The sequence below is a fragment of the Triticum urartu genome, chromosome 3 (genome assembly GCF_003073215.2).
Source record: "Triticum urartu cultivar G1812 chromosome 3, Tu2.1, whole genome shotgun sequence".
NCBI lineage: Eukaryota > Viridiplantae > Streptophyta > Magnoliopsida > Poales > Poaceae > Triticum > Triticum urartu.
Window position 1 is genome coordinate 446299134 of NC_053024.1, and position 19614 is coordinate 446318747.

At 43.0% G+C, this 19614-nt stretch overlaps 3 protein-coding genes across 5 annotated transcripts; all 3 read left to right on the plus strand.

Moving 5' to 3' along the window:
* Nucleotides 1-376: 376 nt before the first annotated feature.
* Nucleotides 377-3943, plus strand: LOC125544281 (malate dehydrogenase 1, mitochondrial-like). Its single transcript, XM_048707901.1, has 7 exons — nt 377-712; nt 789-962; nt 1688-1856; nt 1954-2015; nt 2489-2613; nt 2729-2846; nt 3569-3943. The coding sequence occupies exons 1-7, from the start codon at nt 479-481 to the stop codon at nt 3707-3709; spliced, it is 1023 nt and encodes a 340-aa protein (XP_048563858.1). The 5' UTR covers nt 377-478; the 3' UTR covers nt 3710-3943.
* Nucleotides 3944-4900: 957 nt separating this feature from the next.
* LOC125544280 (GDSL esterase/lipase At1g28600-like) lies at nt 4901-10189 on the plus strand. Of its 2 annotated transcripts, none has more exons than XM_048707898.1 (6): nt 4901-5252; nt 5376-5594; nt 6371-6519; nt 6632-6908; nt 9412-9674; nt 9785-9877. In XM_048707898.1, the coding sequence occupies exons 1-6, from the start codon at nt 4970-4972 to the stop codon at nt 9860-9862; spliced, it is 1269 nt and encodes a 422-aa protein (XP_048563855.1). In that variant the 5' UTR covers nt 4901-4969; the 3' UTR covers nt 9863-9877. The 2 variants fall into 2 exon arrangements, with proteins under 2 accessions (XP_048563855.1, XP_048563856.1); XM_048707899.1 differs by lacking the exon at nt 9785-9877 and adding an exon at nt 9947-10189 and having other exon boundaries at nt 4902-5252.
* A 2067-nt stretch (nt 10190-12256) lies between these two features.
* On the plus strand, nt 12257-17745 carry LOC125544282 (GDSL esterase/lipase At1g28600-like). 2 transcript variants are annotated; one of them, XM_048707902.1, is made up of 5 exons: nt 12257-12626; nt 12722-12946; nt 16592-16749; nt 16872-17148; nt 17420-17745. In XM_048707902.1, exons 1-5 carry the CDS (start codon nt 12377-12379, stop codon nt 17695-17697), a joined length of 1188 nt encoding a protein of 395 aa, XP_048563859.1. In that variant the 5' UTR covers nt 12257-12376; the 3' UTR covers nt 17698-17745. The 2 variants fall into 2 exon arrangements, with proteins under 2 accessions (XP_048563859.1, XP_048563860.1); XM_048707903.1 differs by having other exon boundaries at nt 12261-12626; nt 16601-16749.
* Nucleotides 17746-19614: the final 1869 nt, after the last annotated feature.

Genomic DNA, 19614 nt, shown 5'->3' on the forward strand with positions numbered 1-19614 from the left:
ACGTCCGGACCGGTCTGCTGACTGGTGCAGGATCGTTAAATGGCAAAAGGCGTCCGGACCGCGCGGTCCGAACGGTTACTCGTGGTTTAAATGTCAACGTTGGAGATGCCCTAATATCATAAGTTCTTTTTTTTGACATCACCTTTTTTTTGACATCACCTAATATCACAAGGTTCATTGCACACGCATGTTTCTTGTAGTTCTTTTTTTAGAATCCTTTTTACTACTACTAGTAGGAGTAGTTTTTAAAAGGTATACTCATAGGAAAGAAAATCCCGGAAAGGTTGGATCAGAAATGGTTATCTCGAAACCCCCAAACCCTTTTTGCTAACGACTTTATTGTTTAGATCGTCCCATCCATCCACCACTTTGCTGGCTCCGTCTATACAATAGCAACACATCAGCACCCGCCCCCCGTCCACATCTCCCCCTTCACATCCATCGACCCAGATCTCACGCGCCGCCCAAGCCAGCGACGATGAGGCCCTCGGTGATGAGATCCGCCGCCCAGCTCCTCCGCCGCCGCAACTACTCCTCCGCGTCCGGGCAGCAGGCGCGGAAGGTGGCCATCCTCGGCGCGGCCGGCGGCATCGGGCAGCCGCTGTCTCTCCTCATGAAGCTGAACCCCCTCGTCTCCTCCCTCTCCCTCTACGATATCGCGGCCACCCCGGGCGTCGCTGCCGACGTTTCCCACATCAACTCCCCTGCCCTGGTACCCCACGCCCGACATCGCCCTCCTCGCGCTGCTCAGTTCGGTCGGATCTAACACATGGTTCGGGCTTTCGCAGGTGAAGGGTTTCATGGCGGATGATCAGCTCGCGGAGGCGTTGGATGGGGCCGACCTGGTGATCATCCCGGCCGGCGTCCCGAGGAAGCCCGGCATGACCAGGGACGACCTCTTCAACATTAACGCCGGCATCGTTAAGAACCTCTGCACCGCCATCGCCAAGTACTGCCCGAATGTAAGATTCTCAACTCTCTTCAATTTTAGATCTGTTGCTCGCGTGGTTGATTGTTCTGGCTACTCTGGGTGCGTGGTCTCGTTACAGATCTATCTAGTTCCTATTCAAGACCTGGACATTGCGTAATTCTGATTCGATGTTTGGAAATTGTAAACGGGTGTGGTTTGATTATCACCACTATGACCAATACTTATCTGCTGAATAGGCACCAACATTTTGCTCTATCACGTGTGTCTTGTTTAGGCGCTTGCAGTTTTGTATCTCCTGTTCGATGGTGTGGTTCCTTGGTCTATTCATTTTGTTTGTTGCAATGTTACTTGCATTCGAATGTTTGTGTATTAGCCTGGACAAATGAAAACTAAGTCATTGTTACTCTGGATTGCCTCGCTGTTTTCTCTTGAAAGTTACATTTTCTTATGTTTATAACTCTTCAGTGGAATATATATATATATCATCTGTCCTACATGCTTGTCAGTTATTATCATATCTTCTATATTTTTATGCCCATTCCTCAACCTGTTGACCGAGGAGCCATATGGCCCATTCCTTCAAATTTTCTAACCTGTCTGTTAGCTCCAACCTCCAATACATAATGTATCCATTTTCAGTGTATGTTGTGTTAGGAAATCGTTATATGATACATTTAAAAACTGATGTTCCTCCTTTGTTACTTCATTTTGTTTGTATGCATCTTTCTATGAATTTGATGTGTTTCTGTATTGCAGGCTCTTGTCAACATGATCAGCAACCCTGTGAATTCAACCGTTCCGATTGCTGCTGAAGTTTTCAAGAAGGCTGGAACCTATGATGAGAAGAGATTGTTTGGTGTGACCACTCTTGATGTTGTTCGTGCCAGGACTTTCTATGCTGGGAAGGCTAATGTAGATGTTAATAGTAAGTGGTGACAGTATATGATCTAGCTGACTGGTAGCAAATGAAAGAAGAGTATGGTTGCTGTATTTTTGTCCTTAACTGGAGTGTTCTTTGGCAGCTGTGGACGTTCCTGTTGTTGGTGGTCATGCTGGTATTACCATCTTGCCACTGTTCTCACAGGTATTGACTTCTGTCACGTAATAAATGATACATCACTATCGTAAAAACTATTCCACACTATAGCGCATAAAACCAGAAATGGGGACAGAACTGGTATGTTTGTTAGATTCTTATTCACTGTATTATGCTAGGACTTCCATGGTGAAATCACGCTGAGTAAAGAAATTAAGTTTTTCTTGACAGATAATGTTCATCTACTTGAAATGGGAAGTGATCATGTCTATAACAAAAGATCAATCATATTCTAGTATTCTTGCTCATTAGTGAATTCATTTGTGTGGACAACTGGACATATGAGTGTGTAGCTAGTTTAGTGTAATGTAAACACCATACTTACCAAAATTATGGAAGTGAATATGGTCTATCTAGGTTTATCTTTCTGGTTACTGTAATTGTGAAGTAGTTGAATAGTGTACATTTGTGCTATCACCCTAACCCTAATAACTCAACGGAAGGAAACTCTTTTTTAACAGGCAACTCCTTCAACTAATGCATTGTCTGCTGAAGAAATCAAGGCTCTCACCAAGAGGACACAGGAGGGTGGCACAGAAGTCGTTGAGGCAAAGGCTGGAAAGGGATCTGCAACCTTGTCCATGGCGTAAGTAAAAAAAAGATGAAAAAACCATGCTAACTGAGGATTGTGTGCCACTTCTCTAGCAATTTAGTGCCATGTTTTTACTTGTTTTGCTAATAAATTTGCTCCACCTTTGTAGGTATGCTGGTGCAGTTTTTGGAGATGCATGCTTGAAGGGTCTGAACGGAGTTCCTGACATTGTTGAATGCTCCTACGTGCAATCAACTGTGACCGAGCTGCCATTCTTTGCTTCCAAGGTACATGCTTATTTTGCTATGTGTGTTGTTTACTGCAGTTGTTTATATGGTTTCATTATGTAAATCTAGATGGTTCCAAATTTCATGTAGTATCAAAGCCATTTTTCTCTAGATTTATGCAGTGGTTGCTTGTCATGCATATGACATTATATTGCAATTTCTTTTATGATGTTATGCCTGTTGAAAATAGGGTGGCTAAGCTTTGTTTCCTGACTGGCTGGGTTGTTAAATCCATTTTGATCATTTGGGTTTTTGTGGTGTATTTAATAGTAATTGCTGTTGGACTTTTATGGCACTGTTATCTTTGACATTTTTAATCTGGCTAGTTTGGATATGACCTTAGAATTGATTGCAAGTACTGCTGCAAAAAACTAGTCTTTGACACGCTTTTTGTATATTAGGCAATACTCCATTAGGCCATTTCCCCCTTTGCACACTGATCAACTTGCTATTTTTGCCATGTTATATTTTGATTGAGACAAAAACTCTTTGAAACGAGGCTCAGCATATGCTCAAGTATTCTTACTGTGCATTGAATCTTCTAGAGTATTCTCCACGCTGAATTATGTTCAAGTGAACCTATCTCTCCTTTGTGTGATGCTTATTGCCTAAGGCAATGTGATGGACTTGTTCGCCGTGTGGTCTTGCTGTTGTTTGTTCACTTTACAAACTGTTGACGCTGGTCATAGAATGGAATTTCATGATCCACTGATGTAACACAGGTGAGGCTTGGGAAGAATGGAGTCGAGGAAGTGCTCGGGTTGGGTCAGCTGACGCAGTTTGAGAAGGATGGGTTGGAAGCTCTCAAGGGCGAGCTCAAATCTTCAATTGAGAAGGGTGTCGCGTTCGCAAATGCAAGTTAGTTAGGCCATTTTGCAGATTATAGCAAACCCAGGTCTTGTTGAGGGGTCTGTTGGTTTGGTCCAGTGCTTTTTCTGCCCATCATGTGGGCATTGAAGATTTGAGCTTTGCAATAAAATTTCCGGCGGCGTAATGCCACACATAACATAACTTGTACGAGAGGAAGCTAGTTTTGTGTCGAGCTTTGAACTGATAATGAACAATTGCTGATGCGTGGAAAGTCACTTGTTGTTCAACCGGTCTGCTTGCAAGTCTGTTGAATATTGATGATTTTTGTTGTGCTTTCAGTTAGTTCCAGGATTTTTTACTTGCCAAGATAATCTCTTGTCAGTCATTTGATGCTGCATCGTTCTGTAAGTGGTCATGATACCTTTATGCTCTAGTACTGTTAATCAATTGTGGGTATTTGATTCGCCACTCAATGGAAGCAAAGTATTTCCGTTTCAATCGCCTTTTTTCCTTCTGTGTGAAGAGATTCTCATGTCGGCCCATGGATAGGATTATTTGTGTTGCATTTGTCAATCACCTTGCATCATTTTGCAATAGTTATCTATCAGGATGTTGACGACGATGACAGTCAACTGTACTGAAATTACGGCAAACAATTGACATAGTTTTTTCTTTTGGGGTATACAAATTTGCTGCTTCACATTTAGCCAACAATGCGCATGCAGAACTGTCAGATACTATTTGACAACTTATGATTTTCTTTTTCCAATGTGCAGATGCACCTGACATACGATTTTCTAGCTTCCAGTATGACAGGTATACATCGCTTAGCGCCAGGGAGAGTTGATAGTGCAGCATCAACTGGAGAGGTCAGGAACATTGCACAACCTAAAATTAGGGAATGCTGCTCGACGGTCCTCCTGCCCCGTCGCTAATCGTGGAGCCGAGTCCACCTCATTGATTTCAATCATAGCCTCTTCATCCAAAGCCCTCAATATACGGAACAATATTGCTCCAGAATACATTTTTTCGTACGATCACGCTACGTTTCCGGATCCGAGGCCCGTGCCCGTGCTGTACCTAGGATCTGGTGTACACGCAAGAGAAAAGAAAGTGCAGTATGATCTTGTTTCAAGGAAGGATCAGAGAGTACGCGTACGAACTGGGAAGGCGACAAGTGGCCGCTGACTTGTTGGCCCCGTATGCTATCTCGGGCTCCTTGGCCATTTGTCTGGACTCTGGCGACGGCAGTCCCGAAGTTTATAAAAGGCAGAAAGTCGCACCCTTGCACGCCTCTTCGAACAGAAACTGGCATGGCCATGGCTTCCTCTGCCTCCGTCTCCGTCTCCGGGAGAGGAGGAGGCTTCCTCTTGCCGGCCGCGGTGCTGCTAGCGGTGGCGGTGGTACACGCGCGGGGGGCGCCGTGCGTTCCGCGGGTGTTCAGCTTCGGGGACTCGCTGGCGGACACGGGCAACTTCCCATTCCTCTACGGCAACGACTCCCGCGAGCCCGCGCTCAGGACGCCCTACGGGGAGACATTCTTCCGCCGCGCCACTGGCCGCTTCTCCGACGGACGCCTCATCGTCGACTTCATCGGTAAGCCGCGCACCACCACACCGCCTCGCCTCCATCGATCGCTCGGCCGGCCAGCCGCGCACGCGCAGTATACTAATTTTAATTTGAATTCTGATGAAACTCGCGTGGGCGGGCGTGCCGCAGCGGACACCATGGGGCTGCCGTTCGTGCGGCCGTACCTGAGCGGGCGAACCGCGGAGGACTTCGCGTCCGGGGCCAACTTCGCGGTCGGCGGCGCCATGGCGCTGGGCCCGGACTTCTTCCGGGGGAGAGGGGTGCCCATGGGCGACCGCATGCACCTCGACGTCGAGATGAAATGGTTCCACGACCTGCTCGATCTGCTCTGCCCCGCCGACCGGGCTGGTAATCCCAAATTTACTTCCTTCTCTTTCTCCTTGCCCACACAAGTCTTTTGACCTGGATTTTTTCGCTAGTATTAGGGAGAGAAAAATTCTACTGGCACCGGTGTGAGGCTGCTGCTGGGAGTAGTAATATTTGTTGCAGAAGATGTTGAAATTTGTACTGCTTGAGTTTCACTACAAACCACCATCACATATGTAAAACTGAAATGGAAATTATACTCCCTCCGATCCATATTATGATATTAATGTCGCTGATTTAGTGCAATTTTTATACTAAATCAGCGACAATTAATATGGATCAGAGGGAAAGTTGTACTACTATCAAATCAGCGACAATTAATATGGATTGGAGGGAAAGTTGTACTAAATCAGCGACATTAATATGGATCGAAGAGAAAGTTGTACTAAATCAGCGACGTTAGTAATATGGATTGGAGGGGTATATTTGGTCCCCATTAAGAGATTTACACGAGATGATTATTAAGTCACTGGAACAGATATGATACATTAATTTCAGAAATCAAATACTCTGCAAGGGGAAACATTATTTGTAATTCTGCATTATGATGGGACTGCAAATAAATAATAGCAAAACTTGTAGTAGCAGCTTTCCTTTGGGGATTATTTTACAGCTCTACCAGATATGACTATCTGTAAATTTAATGTGAGCCCGTGGATGTTCAACTACTGTAGAGCGCATAAGTCAATACTTTCTTGATAGTTTTTAAACTAAGATGCCATTGTTACATATGGCTAACAACACTGTTTCTTAAACAGATTGCACGGGCATGATGAATCAATCTCTCTTCTTGGTTGGAGAAATTGGGGGCAATGATTATAACATACCTCTTCTCTCTAGGGTTCCCTTTGAGAAGATTCGCACGTTCACTCCGAGTGTTGTTGCCAAAATTTCTTCTACAGTCACTGTGAGTCATTTACTGCTGATACAATTGTTGTCGCCATTGTTACTACTTGAATCGCAACTCAAGAAATTGTAAAGGAGTACATAGTTAGTAATGCACATGAGTTCATTTACAGGAGTTGATTGGTCTGGGAGCCAAAACATTGGTAGTTCCTGGTAACCTCCCCATTGGGTGCGTTCCAAACTACCTGATGATATTCAAGAGTGACAAGAAGGAAGATTATGAGCTAGAGACTGGTTGCCTACGGTGGATGAACGAATTCTCGAAGTACCACAACAGACTTCTCATTGATGAGTTGGAAAAGTTGCGTAAGTTTCATCGTGGCGTGTCAATAATCTATGCCGATTACTATGGAGCTGCTATGGAGATCTACCGTTCCCCTGAACAATTTGGTGGGTCCCTTCTACTTTGTAGTTTATAAATTAACTTGTAATCTCTCCGATCCATAGTTGTACCAAATCAGCGACAATTAATATGGATCGGAGGGAAATACAAGAAATAGACATTTATACTAGTTTTTTTTAGAGGAAAAGGGCTCACCGCCCCGGCTCCATTGTATTGACAATGAAACCAATATATCCGGTACACAAGGTTTAGTGAAATGCAGCCCACAGAGGAAAACTTCAAACACGCTGCCTCAGCAAATAGGGAAAGGACCAAATTTAAACAGTTCCGAAAACAAGCAATTCTGACCAATACAAGAACTACAGCTCTGACCAAACTCTCCCCCAACTCACACACGAGCGCCGGTGGGGATTTGGAGTAGCCATCTGCCGCAGAAGACCCAGAAGCTCATGCAGATTTCCCAGCTTCAGAGGAAAGTAGCACCAATGCGCACGGCGAGACAGTGCTAGCCGGGATCTGGCCACAGCAGCAGCGGAGGGTCTCTCGCTAGCTTTTCCAGCTTCTTCACCAGAGTCACCACTCTCTCCCTGGCAGGGCCTGAGCACAGAACCTCCCAGGCAGACAAGGTGGACGCAGTTTTGCTCCAAATAGCCTGCATGCCAGACCACAACACACGGTTGAAACACATGTCATTTCGATATTTCCAGAGGGCCCAAAGAGCTGCTGCATGAGGTATAATATCAGCAGTTTTAGTGTTATTTACAGACCACCAGTTCATGAGTGATACCAAATCTAGATAATTGGCATACCCAGTGATATCTGAAAGCACTCTCCAGAATTCAATCGAAACAGCAGAGTCAAAAAATAGATGATGACAGTTTTCAGATTCAGTACAAAATAGGCAAGAAGCATCAGGGATGTTCTGTCTTTTCTGTAGGTTATCCCTGGTCAGGACTTTAGTTTAGCTATCAGGCAGAGAAAAATCTGAACTCTGGGGGGAATTTTAATCTTCCAAGTTAAAGGAATATCAGTAGGAAGAACCCCCCTAAAATTAATGATACTGTAAAGGGATTTGACAGTATAAATGCCCTTCGAGTCATAATTCCAGACAATGGAATCTTCACTGTCATTAAGCTTTAGATCTTTCACAATATTGAGAAGATCATTCCAAGCCTTAATCATATCTGGAGAAAAATATCTTCTAAAAGTGTTTTTCAAGTGTAAGCCATCCCAGACTTTGCTAATAGAAACATTGTGATCATTAGCAATAACATAAAGGCCCCAAAATTGAGTAGCTAAGGTAGAGGAACCTATCCACTGATCTTCCCATAATCTAGTCCTCAAACCATTGCCAAGCTTCCAGGAGTATCCAAATTTAGTGGCTTTGGCATCCCACAAAATCCCTTTCCAAAAGGGTGACACACCAATAGAAGAACTAGCAAAGATGTTGGGACTTTGGGTCCTGTATTTAGAATCTACAATCTGTTTCCAGATTTTACCATTATCCATATGTATTCAAGAACCATTATCCATATGGTATCTTTAAACCCAAGTAGCTAGCAAACATAGGTTCAAATCAGCAAGGTTGACATTTATACTAGTAACATATTGCTTTCTAAATCACATGAGCCCAACATCATTTTCTTTTGATAGCAGTAGGCAGTATCTCCAGAAATGACAATGCAAATAGCCAACTACTCTCTCCGTCCCAAAATAAGTGTCTTTGATTTAGTACATAATAGAAGTGTGTTTAATTGGGTTTCTTATGAAATAATCTTACTAGTAACACAATCAAATCACTATTGAGTAAACATAGCAGAAGCTTTCAGAAGTGCCATTATTGTAACATCAAGCACAACTTGGTTTTGTTTTGGTAACATAAGGTGATATCAGATACAGTAGCATTATTTACTCTTAATAATTTCCTTCTGTATGTTTATTCAGTGTCCCTGTAGCTACTATAGCCTAAATACATGATTGATATGTACTCCCTCCGATCCAAAATAAGTGTCGCAATTTCGAACTAGGGTTAGTTCAAAATTAGTTCAAAACTGCGACACTTATTATGGATCGGAGGTAGTATTAAACATGACATCACTTTGATTGAGCTTCAGATTTGAGACGACAGCTACTTTATTTTTTTTGGAAAATCTACAGGAGCACTGTCAATTCCATTAGAAGAGTAGAAAAAAGGAACTTAGATCAGGCCAAACCCTCATGTACGAGGCTTTGCCTAGATAAAAGGAAGAAAATGATCAAGGAAGCTAACCCCCATCATCCTGTACAACCCTGGAAAAAGCTAACTCTTTCAACCTCACCATTTCTTTGATCTTGAATGTTGTGTCGCTAACATCCTCAAAGATTCTGGCGTTTCGGTCTCTCCAAATCTGCCAAGCGCTTATGAGACGATGCCATCGAAACACTTCCTGGATGCTACTTTCACTAGATAAACTAACTATGCTTTAGTGCTCCAAGAACACATATATTCATCGACAAGAACATGTTTTCCTAGTTGATACCATGCTAAACATTAACACATCTATTACTCAGGGATCGATCATCCTTTAGCAGCATGCTGCGGTGGAGGAGGACCCTATGGTGTGTCCATGACTGCAAGATGTGGATATGGAGAATACAAGGTGTGTGATGATCCACAAAAGTATGGATCATGGGATGGTTTCCATCCCTCAGAAGCTGCATATAAGGGCATCGCAATTGGCCTTCTAAGAGGAACATACACACAGCCTTCAATTTCTACCACCATCAGTTCATGCCCACAACTTACTGAACTCGGCTCTTCCGTTGAATACAAGGTCCTCTATGACTTGTAACTCTGTAACTTAATTTTTTTGTTACTATTAATTAATTATAGAAATATGTTTACTTAGAGATGTACAGATTGTGACATTTTGCCTGATTACAGAACTGCGGTACTGTTCCACACCTCACGGTTGTTGCTCAAGTGATTGGCTGGCTTTTATTTTTCGTTCACTTTTTATAGCACAGGTTTTATACATTGTTGTTCTGTTGATTCGCCCTCTTAAATAATTTTTTTTCCTATAATTATTTGGTCCTAACTTCGTAGGGTCCTTTTCCCCCCCTGCTGTTTAAGAGGAAGTAAACACATCGGTTGCTCATCTTGGCTGCTTGGCTGGTGCGGCTGAAATGTTGGTTCTTCTATTGCTGCTTTGGTAACTCATATTTTTACTTTGTCACATTAGTTAGCGATGATTTCTGATCTCCTATATAGCGATCATCCCTGATCCCACATCATATTCTTCCAGTACTAGGTGGTAACAAATACTTGGAAAAAGCTTCGCAGATTCAATTTTATTTTAACATTTCTCATATCTTTGTGTTGAGTTGTGTTCACAAAAACAACAAGGGATTTACAACTTCACAGAAACTAAGGGTGATTATCAAAACATAGAAATAGTAACAACACATGACCAAAATGTCATGGTATCTCAAAAACAAGAAAAACGGATGATTTGTTGAGGATAATCCTTTGGATGCTACGGATAAAAATGTACCCCCTTTGTAAAGAAATATAAGAGCGTTTAGATCACTTAGTGAGAGTGATCTAAGAGAGAAGGGAGAGTAATTTGTAGACGCTGTTATATCTCTTTACAGAGGGGGTACCAGTAATTTCATGTGTTGCCTGATCAACGAGAGAAGGGAGAGTGGAAGACGCAAGATACATTGAAACTTTGAAAAGAATTCTCCCATGAGGTTAGAGGTCATGTTTGGTTTCCTTTAAAATTTGTAGAAGAAAATATTACCATGTGAAATTCCTTGAACACGATTTTTTACATGGGATTGCAATCCATCAGTTGTCCTCCAAAATGCATGTCTATTTGCTTCCTAATTCTCCATATATGAGAGAGTTTTGGGCCACCCTCCAATCCTCCATCTTGAGTTTCTGGTTCTACTACTAGTGTTTCCCGATTAAGGGCCTGTTCGGATCCTCTCTGCTCCACAACTCCTCTCGTGGAGCAGGCGGAGCGGCGCCAAACGCTCTAGCTCCGCAGAGTCTGAAGCGTGGAGCGGAGCTGGCTCCGGTTCAATTTTCTGGAGCAGGTAAAACGGAGCTCCGTAGATCCGGGAAATGAAGGAGTTTGTGGAATTTACAACGACCTGCCACCGATAAGTGAAACACATACCGGTTCGTGTGATATGTCTCTCTCCCGCTTGTACGTCTTCCGCTCCATAATCTTTCTTGGGCCAGCTTTTCTACACGAAAGGCCCAATTAGCTATGGAAGCCAGAGTTCGGTTGCCGAACACGTTTCATTGATCGGGAAAGCTCAATCGGAGCACGAGCCAGCAAGCGGAGCGCGGATTTAAAGATTTGGAGTGCCGAACAGGCTCTAAATGAAGGTCGTTAGGTACCGCCGTACCGCCATGGTAACACCTATCGATTCTGTTGTTGGGAACTAGCAGGGGCAAGGGGAATATCTGGCTGAGGAGTTAGAGGAACTTCGGCAACTCTACTTCACAAGATGTCTCCGCTTCAAAAAAAAAAAACTTCACAAGATGTCTTTTAGCGAAAAGAAAATGATACAACCATACAAGTGTTACAGACCTGTATCTTTGTAATTATTCATTAGGTTCAACAATATGGACATTTTCTGACCCAAATTTGATAAAAATGTTCACTGTTAAGGAAAATGCCAAAGCAGCGGACTTCATTGTATTGGAGGCAAAAATTTAATCATTGGATTCAGTTCACGTTGGATGGCATTTTTTTTAAATAATCACTGGCAATTCTTTTCTATAATGACAATTTCACCTTTCATACATGGCATTTCTCTCAAAAACGCATGGCAATTTTAGTTATTTTGACATGGCAAGTGGGGCGTTCGCTGGCAATCGCCCGCAACGAATGTTCGCCGGATAAACGCGTTCGTAGTATATGGAATTCAAGGGATAGAATTACAAATAAAATTAAATTACAAGGGATATAGAATTCTCATACATAAAGTGGCAGTTCCGCTTTTTGGCACGAGTTCACATGAGTCCGAATTCAAAAAAAAAGAGTAAAATTTTCCCGCGCAGTGTGATAAAGTGGAAGACCATGTGCACCTGTCTCGAATCTGCCCGCCGCGTGTGTCCGGCTTTGAATCTCATCTCATATAAACAATTTAGGAACGAGCGAAGCGTGTGGCTTCTTTATCGTGGTGCTCATTATCCATCCTCTCTCTCTCATAAAAAATGGATGATGCTCCCCCAAAAAATCACTCCATGGATGACACAGAAGCCATTGACTTCAGCCAGGCCCTACCTACCGTCCCAACCCGAAATCATTTGAGGCGCACTGATAATTTGAGGCGCTGTCCGCATCATCTGGCAGTGGCCGGTGAAGATCGCAGCCGCAGATGGCCCCGCGAAAGCGAGTTTGGTTGGTGAAAAACGTCGCGTCGTCTTCTTCCCCTTGGCGCCCCGTGGAGCCATTCCCCGTCCACTCCCACATTCCCACGGGCCACCGGGGAGAAAAAGATACCTTCCTCTGCCTCCATGAGGACCATGACGGCGATGGCGGCGGCGCTCCTGCTACTGGCGGCGGCGCAGGCGCAGGCGCGGGCGGACCCGGCGTGCTACCCGCGGGTGTTCAGCTTCGGGGACTCGCTGGCGGACACGGGAAACTTGCTCTACCTCTACGGCAACGACTCCTACGAGGCCGCGACCAGGCTGCCCTACGGCGAGACCTACTTCCACAGAGCCACCGGCCGATTCTCCAACGGCCGCCTCATCGTCGACTTCATCGGTACGGTACAACAACCAACCGCCTCGCTGGATCCATCGGCCAGCCAGCTTGGTAGCAAGAGTATGTATACTAACTTGAAATCTGTGTGGGCGCAGCGGAGGCGCTGGGGTTGCCGTTCGTGCCGCCGTACCTGAGCGGGCGGAGCGCGGAGGACTTTGCCGGCGGGGCTAACTTCGCCGTGGGCGGCGCCACGGCTCTGAGCCCGGACTTCTTCTGGGAGAATGGGGTGCCCGCGTTTCGGGCTGACACGGTGCACCTTGACATGGAAATGGGGTGGTTCCGCGACCTCCTCGGCCTGCTCTGCCCCGGCGACGTCGCCGGTATGATAATTCGGCCCCTTCTCTTTTCCGCTTTGACATGGACCTTAAGCCTCAGTTACTTTGCAATTTCAGTATTTTATAAGGCGTACACGCTATTTTCAGAATCAAGTTTAACCAATAAAACACGACTTATGTGCGATAAATTTTATACCATTGAATTTGTATTAAAAAAAATTCAGTGATATAATTTTGAAGTCACAAAACCTATACTCCTTTCTTCCCAAAATAAGTGCCGCTATTGTACTAATTCAGTGACATTTACTTTGGGATGGAGGCAGTATATTATTAGTCCAATTAAAGATCATTGTGAAATCTCGTGCACGCCCGTAGTAGAGGTAGTACAAGCAGCGAAACGTTTTTCATCAATCTATTGAGAGAGTGTGCACTTTCAGATTAAAAATGTTACACAAAATGGTTCTTTGCAGCATGTGCTTCCGAGATATATACAGTAATTCATAAAAATTATATTCTAGTGTGTTTGGAAAACAAGGGCAAATAGTTTGTCTTTTATATGCTTGTAACTTTTAATAGTAGAATACCTTTTGCCCCGAAGAGAAAATAATTTTTGATGCTTGAAGAGAACTATTGGGCATTCCTTTCACGTAACTTTTGCAAGCACACAAAAAACTTGAATTATTATATTTTTTTTCTGGACTCCTAATATATTCAGAGAATTACCTTTGAACCTGGAGCAAGTGCTTCTGGGTGACTTTTCATTTTTCTTCTCTAAAAACTCTAATTGTACATTTTATTTTGAAACTTATTATTCAACTGTGCAAGTGTAGTACTCACTCCATCCAAATATACATGGCCTAATACGTTTTTTGATGTTACCTTTGACCATGAATTAGAGCAGTAATATATGCCATGCATGTTACACAAAGTATACCATCAAATTCGTATGTGAAAGGAGTTTTTAAAGATATAATTTTTGCATCATACATCTCATATATTATTAATCTTATGAATGGTCAAAGACAACCTTAAAAAATATATTAGCCTCTATATTTGGATGGAGGGAGTACATCTTTGAACGCTTCGCCTCACCATCAACTTTTTTTTTCGAAACGGAGGCAAAAGATTTGCCTTATCTCATTAATTAAGAAAAGTTTGGAAATACATAGCCGTCCGTCATAAGACGATCCAAAAAATAAGCCTACTCTCGCAGCATTAAAGAATACAGACGCTTAGCCCCCGCCAACCTCCATAACACAGCATTAGTCTTAATCTTAGACGTGATTACAGTTGACAAGGATGACACATTTCTAAATACTCGTGCGTTTCGCTCGTTCCAAATCTCCCAAGAGACCAACATGACAAGGGATGCAAGGCCCTTTCTCACGTTAGCATTGACGCCCACCGTGTGGTGCCACCACTCCATCACGGTGTGGAAGTTGCTCCAGCTAGTGATATCCAGATTGGTCAAACCCATCCAATTTTTGATCTCCCTCCAAATGCGTGTCGTGTATCGGCATTGGAAGATGATGTGCGCTGCTGTCTCCGACTCCCTCTTACAAAGCTGACAGAGACCACAATTTGGCCATCCTCTTCGTTGAAGTCTGTCCGCCGTCCAAACCCGATCCTGGATGATAAGCCAAGCAAAGAATTTATGCTTTGGCGGCGTCCAATTGTTCCACACGGCAGACTTCATTTGTGACACCGTAGAGTCGTCGAGCTGAGCTTTGTATGCCGAGGATATCGTGTATTCGCCGGACGACGAAAGCTTCCAAAGAATAACATCATCCACCTCCTCGTCGAGGAAAACCTCACGTAGTCCCACCCAAAGCTCATAGAATTCAAGAAGGTGCTGGACTGTGAGTCCCGAACTTGTCTTTATCACTTTGTACGTTGGCTCACAACATCTCTGTCCTCGCTCAACACCACTATGAAGTATCGACTTCACCTCACGGAACCTAACCTATAGACTGGCCGTTGGCTCGATTTTTTGTCATTGACTTTGCCTTGTAGATGCTAACCACTACCCAAGTTGCATCGAAAAAGAGAATGTTTTGATATATATGTAACCAGATATAATATTTTTAAAAGTTAATCAACGACCAACAAATTAAATAATTGAATATTAAGAAAAACAATGAAATGCACCGAGTAAACGAAATAGGTAAAAAGTTCTAACAACCTGTCATGTGTGAACAACAGTTGCAGAAAAAAATGTGCAACAAGATAATAATAAGTTCCCAAAAAGGCTGTTAGGAGAACAAAGTGCAACAAGTGGACGTATTCGGTGCATATACCTACTTGCTAATTTATTTCCAGGTTGTTTGGTAACCTCTAACGTCTGTTTTCCAAATTGGATGGTCTGGTTGCACAACAACAATGGCGTAATGGATACGTTTTCAGTGCAATAACATGCTGACAAAACAACAACAACGAAAATCAAGAAACTGAGTACCAAGTTGTAGGTTAGAATCCAACACCTCACACAGTACTTATTCTTCCTAAAAACACACAAAAATATGCATGAATTTCCATGTAAGATTTAATGGTTGCATGCCAACTAGGAAATACTCCCTCTGTAAAGAAATATAAGATCGTTTAGATAACTACCAGAGGCAGTACTTAGCAAATCGTTTACTTAAAATACATAGAGGGAAGAACAATTTTGCTCTCATAACTTAAGGCGAAAGTGGTGAGTATCTATTAAAGTTCTTAACTACGTGTTTGTCGATCTAGAAAAGGGAATTCTTGCAAAAATGTTGCAAAGGTGTTGTTGTTCCAAGAATGCTGGAAGGGGAATACTTCCTCTGTTCAAGATTATTGGGCATGCACATGCTTCCAGGTCCTCAACTTGACTAACCAAATATGTGTTATATGTAACCAAAAGTATATGTTTAAAAACTTTATTCGTGTAACACATATTTGATGACATATAGCACATATTTGGTTAGTCAAATTGATGACCTAAAAGCACACACAAGTTTCATAGACCCTGATGGAGGGAGTACTCAAATTGCTTGGAATAAAGAAGCGAAGAGACCATAACCAATGAAGGGTCATATGTTCTTACTTGCTCCATGATAAAATAGAACACAATTATACTTCAAAAGAGAAAATCTACTAATGAACAATGATGTCGATATAGGCAGAACAATTCATCGGTAAGAAGTATATGTTGTATTCATGTTCTTGTGATGATCAACTAATGGTTTCAATTGAATGCAAGTAGCCACACATTCCATATCTCCGTATTTCAGTCATTATGGAACATGCCTACTGAGTTGTAGCCACAAAGTAGAAATTTCAGCAGAGACACCACAAAACTTTGGTGTTTGTTCCAAAGGAGATATAGCTTTGCGGGTAGAAGTTGGAAAATATGAAATATTTCCTGTGACATGATTTGTGAAAGTGGTGATACAATAACACTACAAATAAATCAATTTTCTATCCAAGATTAAACTCCCAGATTACACTCTAATGTGCTAAACAAATATTAGTGGTAAACTTGATTTGAGCCTTTATACTGTTGCACTATTGTAGAATACTTACTTAAGTGTTTGACACTTTGTCAGAACTGTTCTTGCAAACTACGTTGTCTTCAATGCTGTAGAATGTTTTTTAGTACTTCCTGAACACTATTTGTTAAACTAGATGTTATATTTACATACTGATTCAATACCACATTTATAAATGAAATAGATTGCATGGACATGATGAGCAAATCTCTCTTCCTGGTTGGTGAAATTGGGGGCAATGATTACAACCTACCTCTTTTCTATGGGGTGCCCTTTGAGAAGATTCACACCTTCACACCAAGTATCATTGCCAAAATCTCTTCTACTATCGCCGTGAGTCATTCTGAATTGCTCGTGCTGTTGTTATTGTTATCGCCGGTGCTACTATTGAGTCCCAACTCGAGAAATAGTGCAGACGTACATAGATAATAATGCACAATGAATTGAGTTTGCAGGAACTGGTTGAGCTAGGTGCCAAAACATTGCTAGTTCCCGGCAACCTTCCAATTGGGTGCATCCCAGCCTACCTCACAACATACAAGAGTGACAAGATGGAAGATTATGAACCAGAGACGGGTTGCATCCGTTGGATGAATGAGTTCTCACAGTACCACAACAAACTTCTTGTGGATGAGTTGGAAAATTTGCGAAAGCTTCATCCTGGTGTGGTGATCATCTATGCTGATTACTATGGAGCTGCCATGGAGATCTTCTCTTCTCCCGAACAATTTGGTGAGTTCAAAGCCTTCTATTTTTATTACTATGAGAACACTTCGTATGACACAAGAAAAATACTTGCCAACTAACATACCAGTCTCTGGTGTCTTTTCAAAGAGAACATATTCCATATGTATCCATATGTTGCCTCTTCGATTGACCATTTAACAAGCTAGTTGGCAAAGTTGACAAAATTCTTTATAGCTCCTAGAAAAACATACATACCCATCAGGTGTAACATTCTTTTTTTTGACCCCCATTCTGCGTTGCATTTACTATTGTTCAGGGATAGAGGATCCTTTGATGGCTTGTTGCGGTGGAGGAGGGCCATACGGTGTGTCCGCAACTGCAGGATGTGGGCATGGAGACTACAAGGTATGCGATGACCCACAAAAATATGCATCATGGGATGGCTTCCATCCCACAGAAACTACATACAAAGGCATTGCCATTGGCCTGCTAAGAGGTTCATATACTCAGCCTCCAATTTCCACCACCAGTTCATGTCCACAAACTACTAAGCTTGCTTCTTCCCTTGAATACAAGGTCCTTTACGACATGTAATTCTGTAACTATATATGGTTTAAATATGATGAGTTTTTTGCGGGTGAATGGCTGATGGTAAGATGTAGCCATGCCAAAAGGTTCTAGTCCATTAGATTACAATGAGCACATACACACATTATACTCACACGACACACAACCTACATATCTATTTGTGAATTACTAAATGATTTTTCAAGAAGATAAAGCGGGTGTATAATTTTCATTTTGTATTTGCTGGATGCATATGTTTTGTTCATGCATGTGGCAATAGAAAATGATCTATAAATTGCACGAAGTTCTCCATCCAACTTCAATCTAGTTGAAGTGCCAAATGCCTGACCCACTGTACCTACACCCAAACAATTGCTCCATCATTGTTACTACTAGACCATGATAGCGCGCGTTGCTATGCCCATCCATTTTTTTCAATAGAATGATAAGAATGTCTATAAATATGACACTGCACAGGAAGTTAATTTACATATCAGTTGGTATGAAGAAGGGATTTGAATATATTTGCAGCAAATTAGTGCGTTATCATCAAGTGCAAGCGCAAAATAAATCATAAATGAATGTCTAAAGCATAAGTAATCATGCAACTTTAGTAATGGATAAAAATAAAATCAATATGAAGTGCAACACTAAGATTACATATGACTAGAATCAAGCACAAACCATCATGCAAAAAAATATGAGACTAGCAGCAATCTACGTTCTTCTGTAAATTGAAGTAGTACAGTCTCATCATGAGAATCTGCATCTTGCAAACCATCTTGAAGCAGAGATATAATGGGTGAAAAATCAACTCTTGGCTACTATTATTTATTTGTTCTCCAATAGATAAAGGTAAATACTCAATAGTCAATATGCCAACATGGGCGCTTGATTTTTAAAGGAAATGCAACCTACACATGCAGGCACCAATGGTGTAGCAAATGAGCATACTGCTTCTTCCTAAGCTCTAACGTCCTTGTACATGCTACACTCTTAGCCTCCAAATTAGCCACCTCCTTCTCAAGACCAACCATCTTGGATTCCGACCGTGGAGGCTACAAGAAGTCAGTTCTATGATCGCTTCCTGCTCCTCTTTGTGATGCCTCCTGATCTTGCTTTGTTCAAGTTGCTTCTTAAGATCCTAAATATCAATTTGAGCATTGCAAGATTTGTTGTTGAACTTGCACCTAATTTGAGCATCAACAAAAACTCCGTTGCTATAAAGTGGTTGTTGTCGGCGTTCTGGAAACGGGGTCCCAGACTTGCCTGCCTGCGGCCCACGGCGTGGCTGAGCTAGCAGGCCCGTACGGCCCATCTTCATAGACAGGGGATTCAAGACCCTCGCGAGACGGACGACGCAAGACCTCCTCAGGAGCGGCCTCGCCAGGCAGGCTCACGAGGGGCAGAGAGATTAAGGCAAGGCAAACCTCGCGAGGTCCTCGTGACGTGAGCCATGACGATCGAGACAAGGCGGGCGCCAGGCGGGCGCCAGCGCGCACAGTGTCCTTGCTTCCTCTTTGGTGCCAAGGGGGCAAGCGCAGGCGCGGAGTACCGAGGCATCAAGCAAAGGTTTCCATATTGGTGCAACAAGACCAAGACCAGAAGGATGGCAAGACGGAGGTCACCATGGAGCCCAGGACGGCGTCACCACCAGAGCCTTTTGCAGGCGAAGACTGCTTTTGTCAGGATAAGCTGTACTAGCTGTCCCCTTTCAAATTGGCCGTTGTTGGCTTCCTTCCCACTCAATATTTGGGGAGAGGACCAGGGCCTATATAAGTAGAACCAGCCACCACAGTAGAGAGGGGATCGGATCGAGAGCAGATCGAGAGGCATTTCACCCACACAAGTTCACCAGGCACAAGAACACCTCAACCTCAGGAGGCTGTTCTTCCCCTTGTACTGTTCATCATCAGGCCAAGAGACAATCCACCACCACCACAC

Excerpts from the sequence above, each read along its gene's own strand:
- LOC125544281 (XM_048707901.1), top strand. The coding sequence starts at position 479 with ATGAGGCCCTCGGTGATGAGATCCGCCGCCCAGCTCCTCCGCCGCCGC. Across the intron at positions 2,016-2,488 it reads TCTTGCCACTGTTCTCACAG|GCAACTCCTTCAACTAATGC; the intron begins GTATTGACTTCT and ends CTTTTTTAACAG. Across the intron at positions 2,614-2,728 it reads TCTGCAACCTTGTCCATGGC|GTATGCTGGTGCAGTTTTTG; the intron begins GTAAGTAAAAAA and ends CCACCTTTGTAG.
- LOC125544280 (XM_048707898.1), top strand. The coding sequence starts at position 4,970 with ATGGCCATGGCTTCCTCTGCCTCCGTCTCCGTCTCCGGGAGAGGAGGA. Across the intron at positions 5,253-5,375 it reads CCTCATCGTCGACTTCATCG|CGGACACCATGGGGCTGCCG; the intron begins GTAAGCCGCGCA and ends GGCGTGCCGCAG. Across the intron at positions 5,595-6,370 it reads CTGCCCCGCCGACCGGGCTG|ATTGCACGGGCATGATGAAT; the intron begins GTAATCCCAAAT and ends TTTCTTAAACAG.
- LOC125544282 (XM_048707902.1), top strand. The coding sequence starts at position 12,377 with ATGAGGACCATGACGGCGATGGCGGCGGCGCTCCTGCTACTGGCGGCG. Across the intron at positions 12,947-16,591 it reads CTGCCCCGGCGACGTCGCCG|ATGAAATAGATTGCATGGAC; the intron begins GTATGATAATTC and ends CCACATTTATAA. Across the intron at positions 17,149-17,419 it reads CTCTTCTCCCGAACAATTTG|GGATAGAGGATCCTTTGATG; the intron begins GTGAGTTCAAAG and ends ACTATTGTTCAG.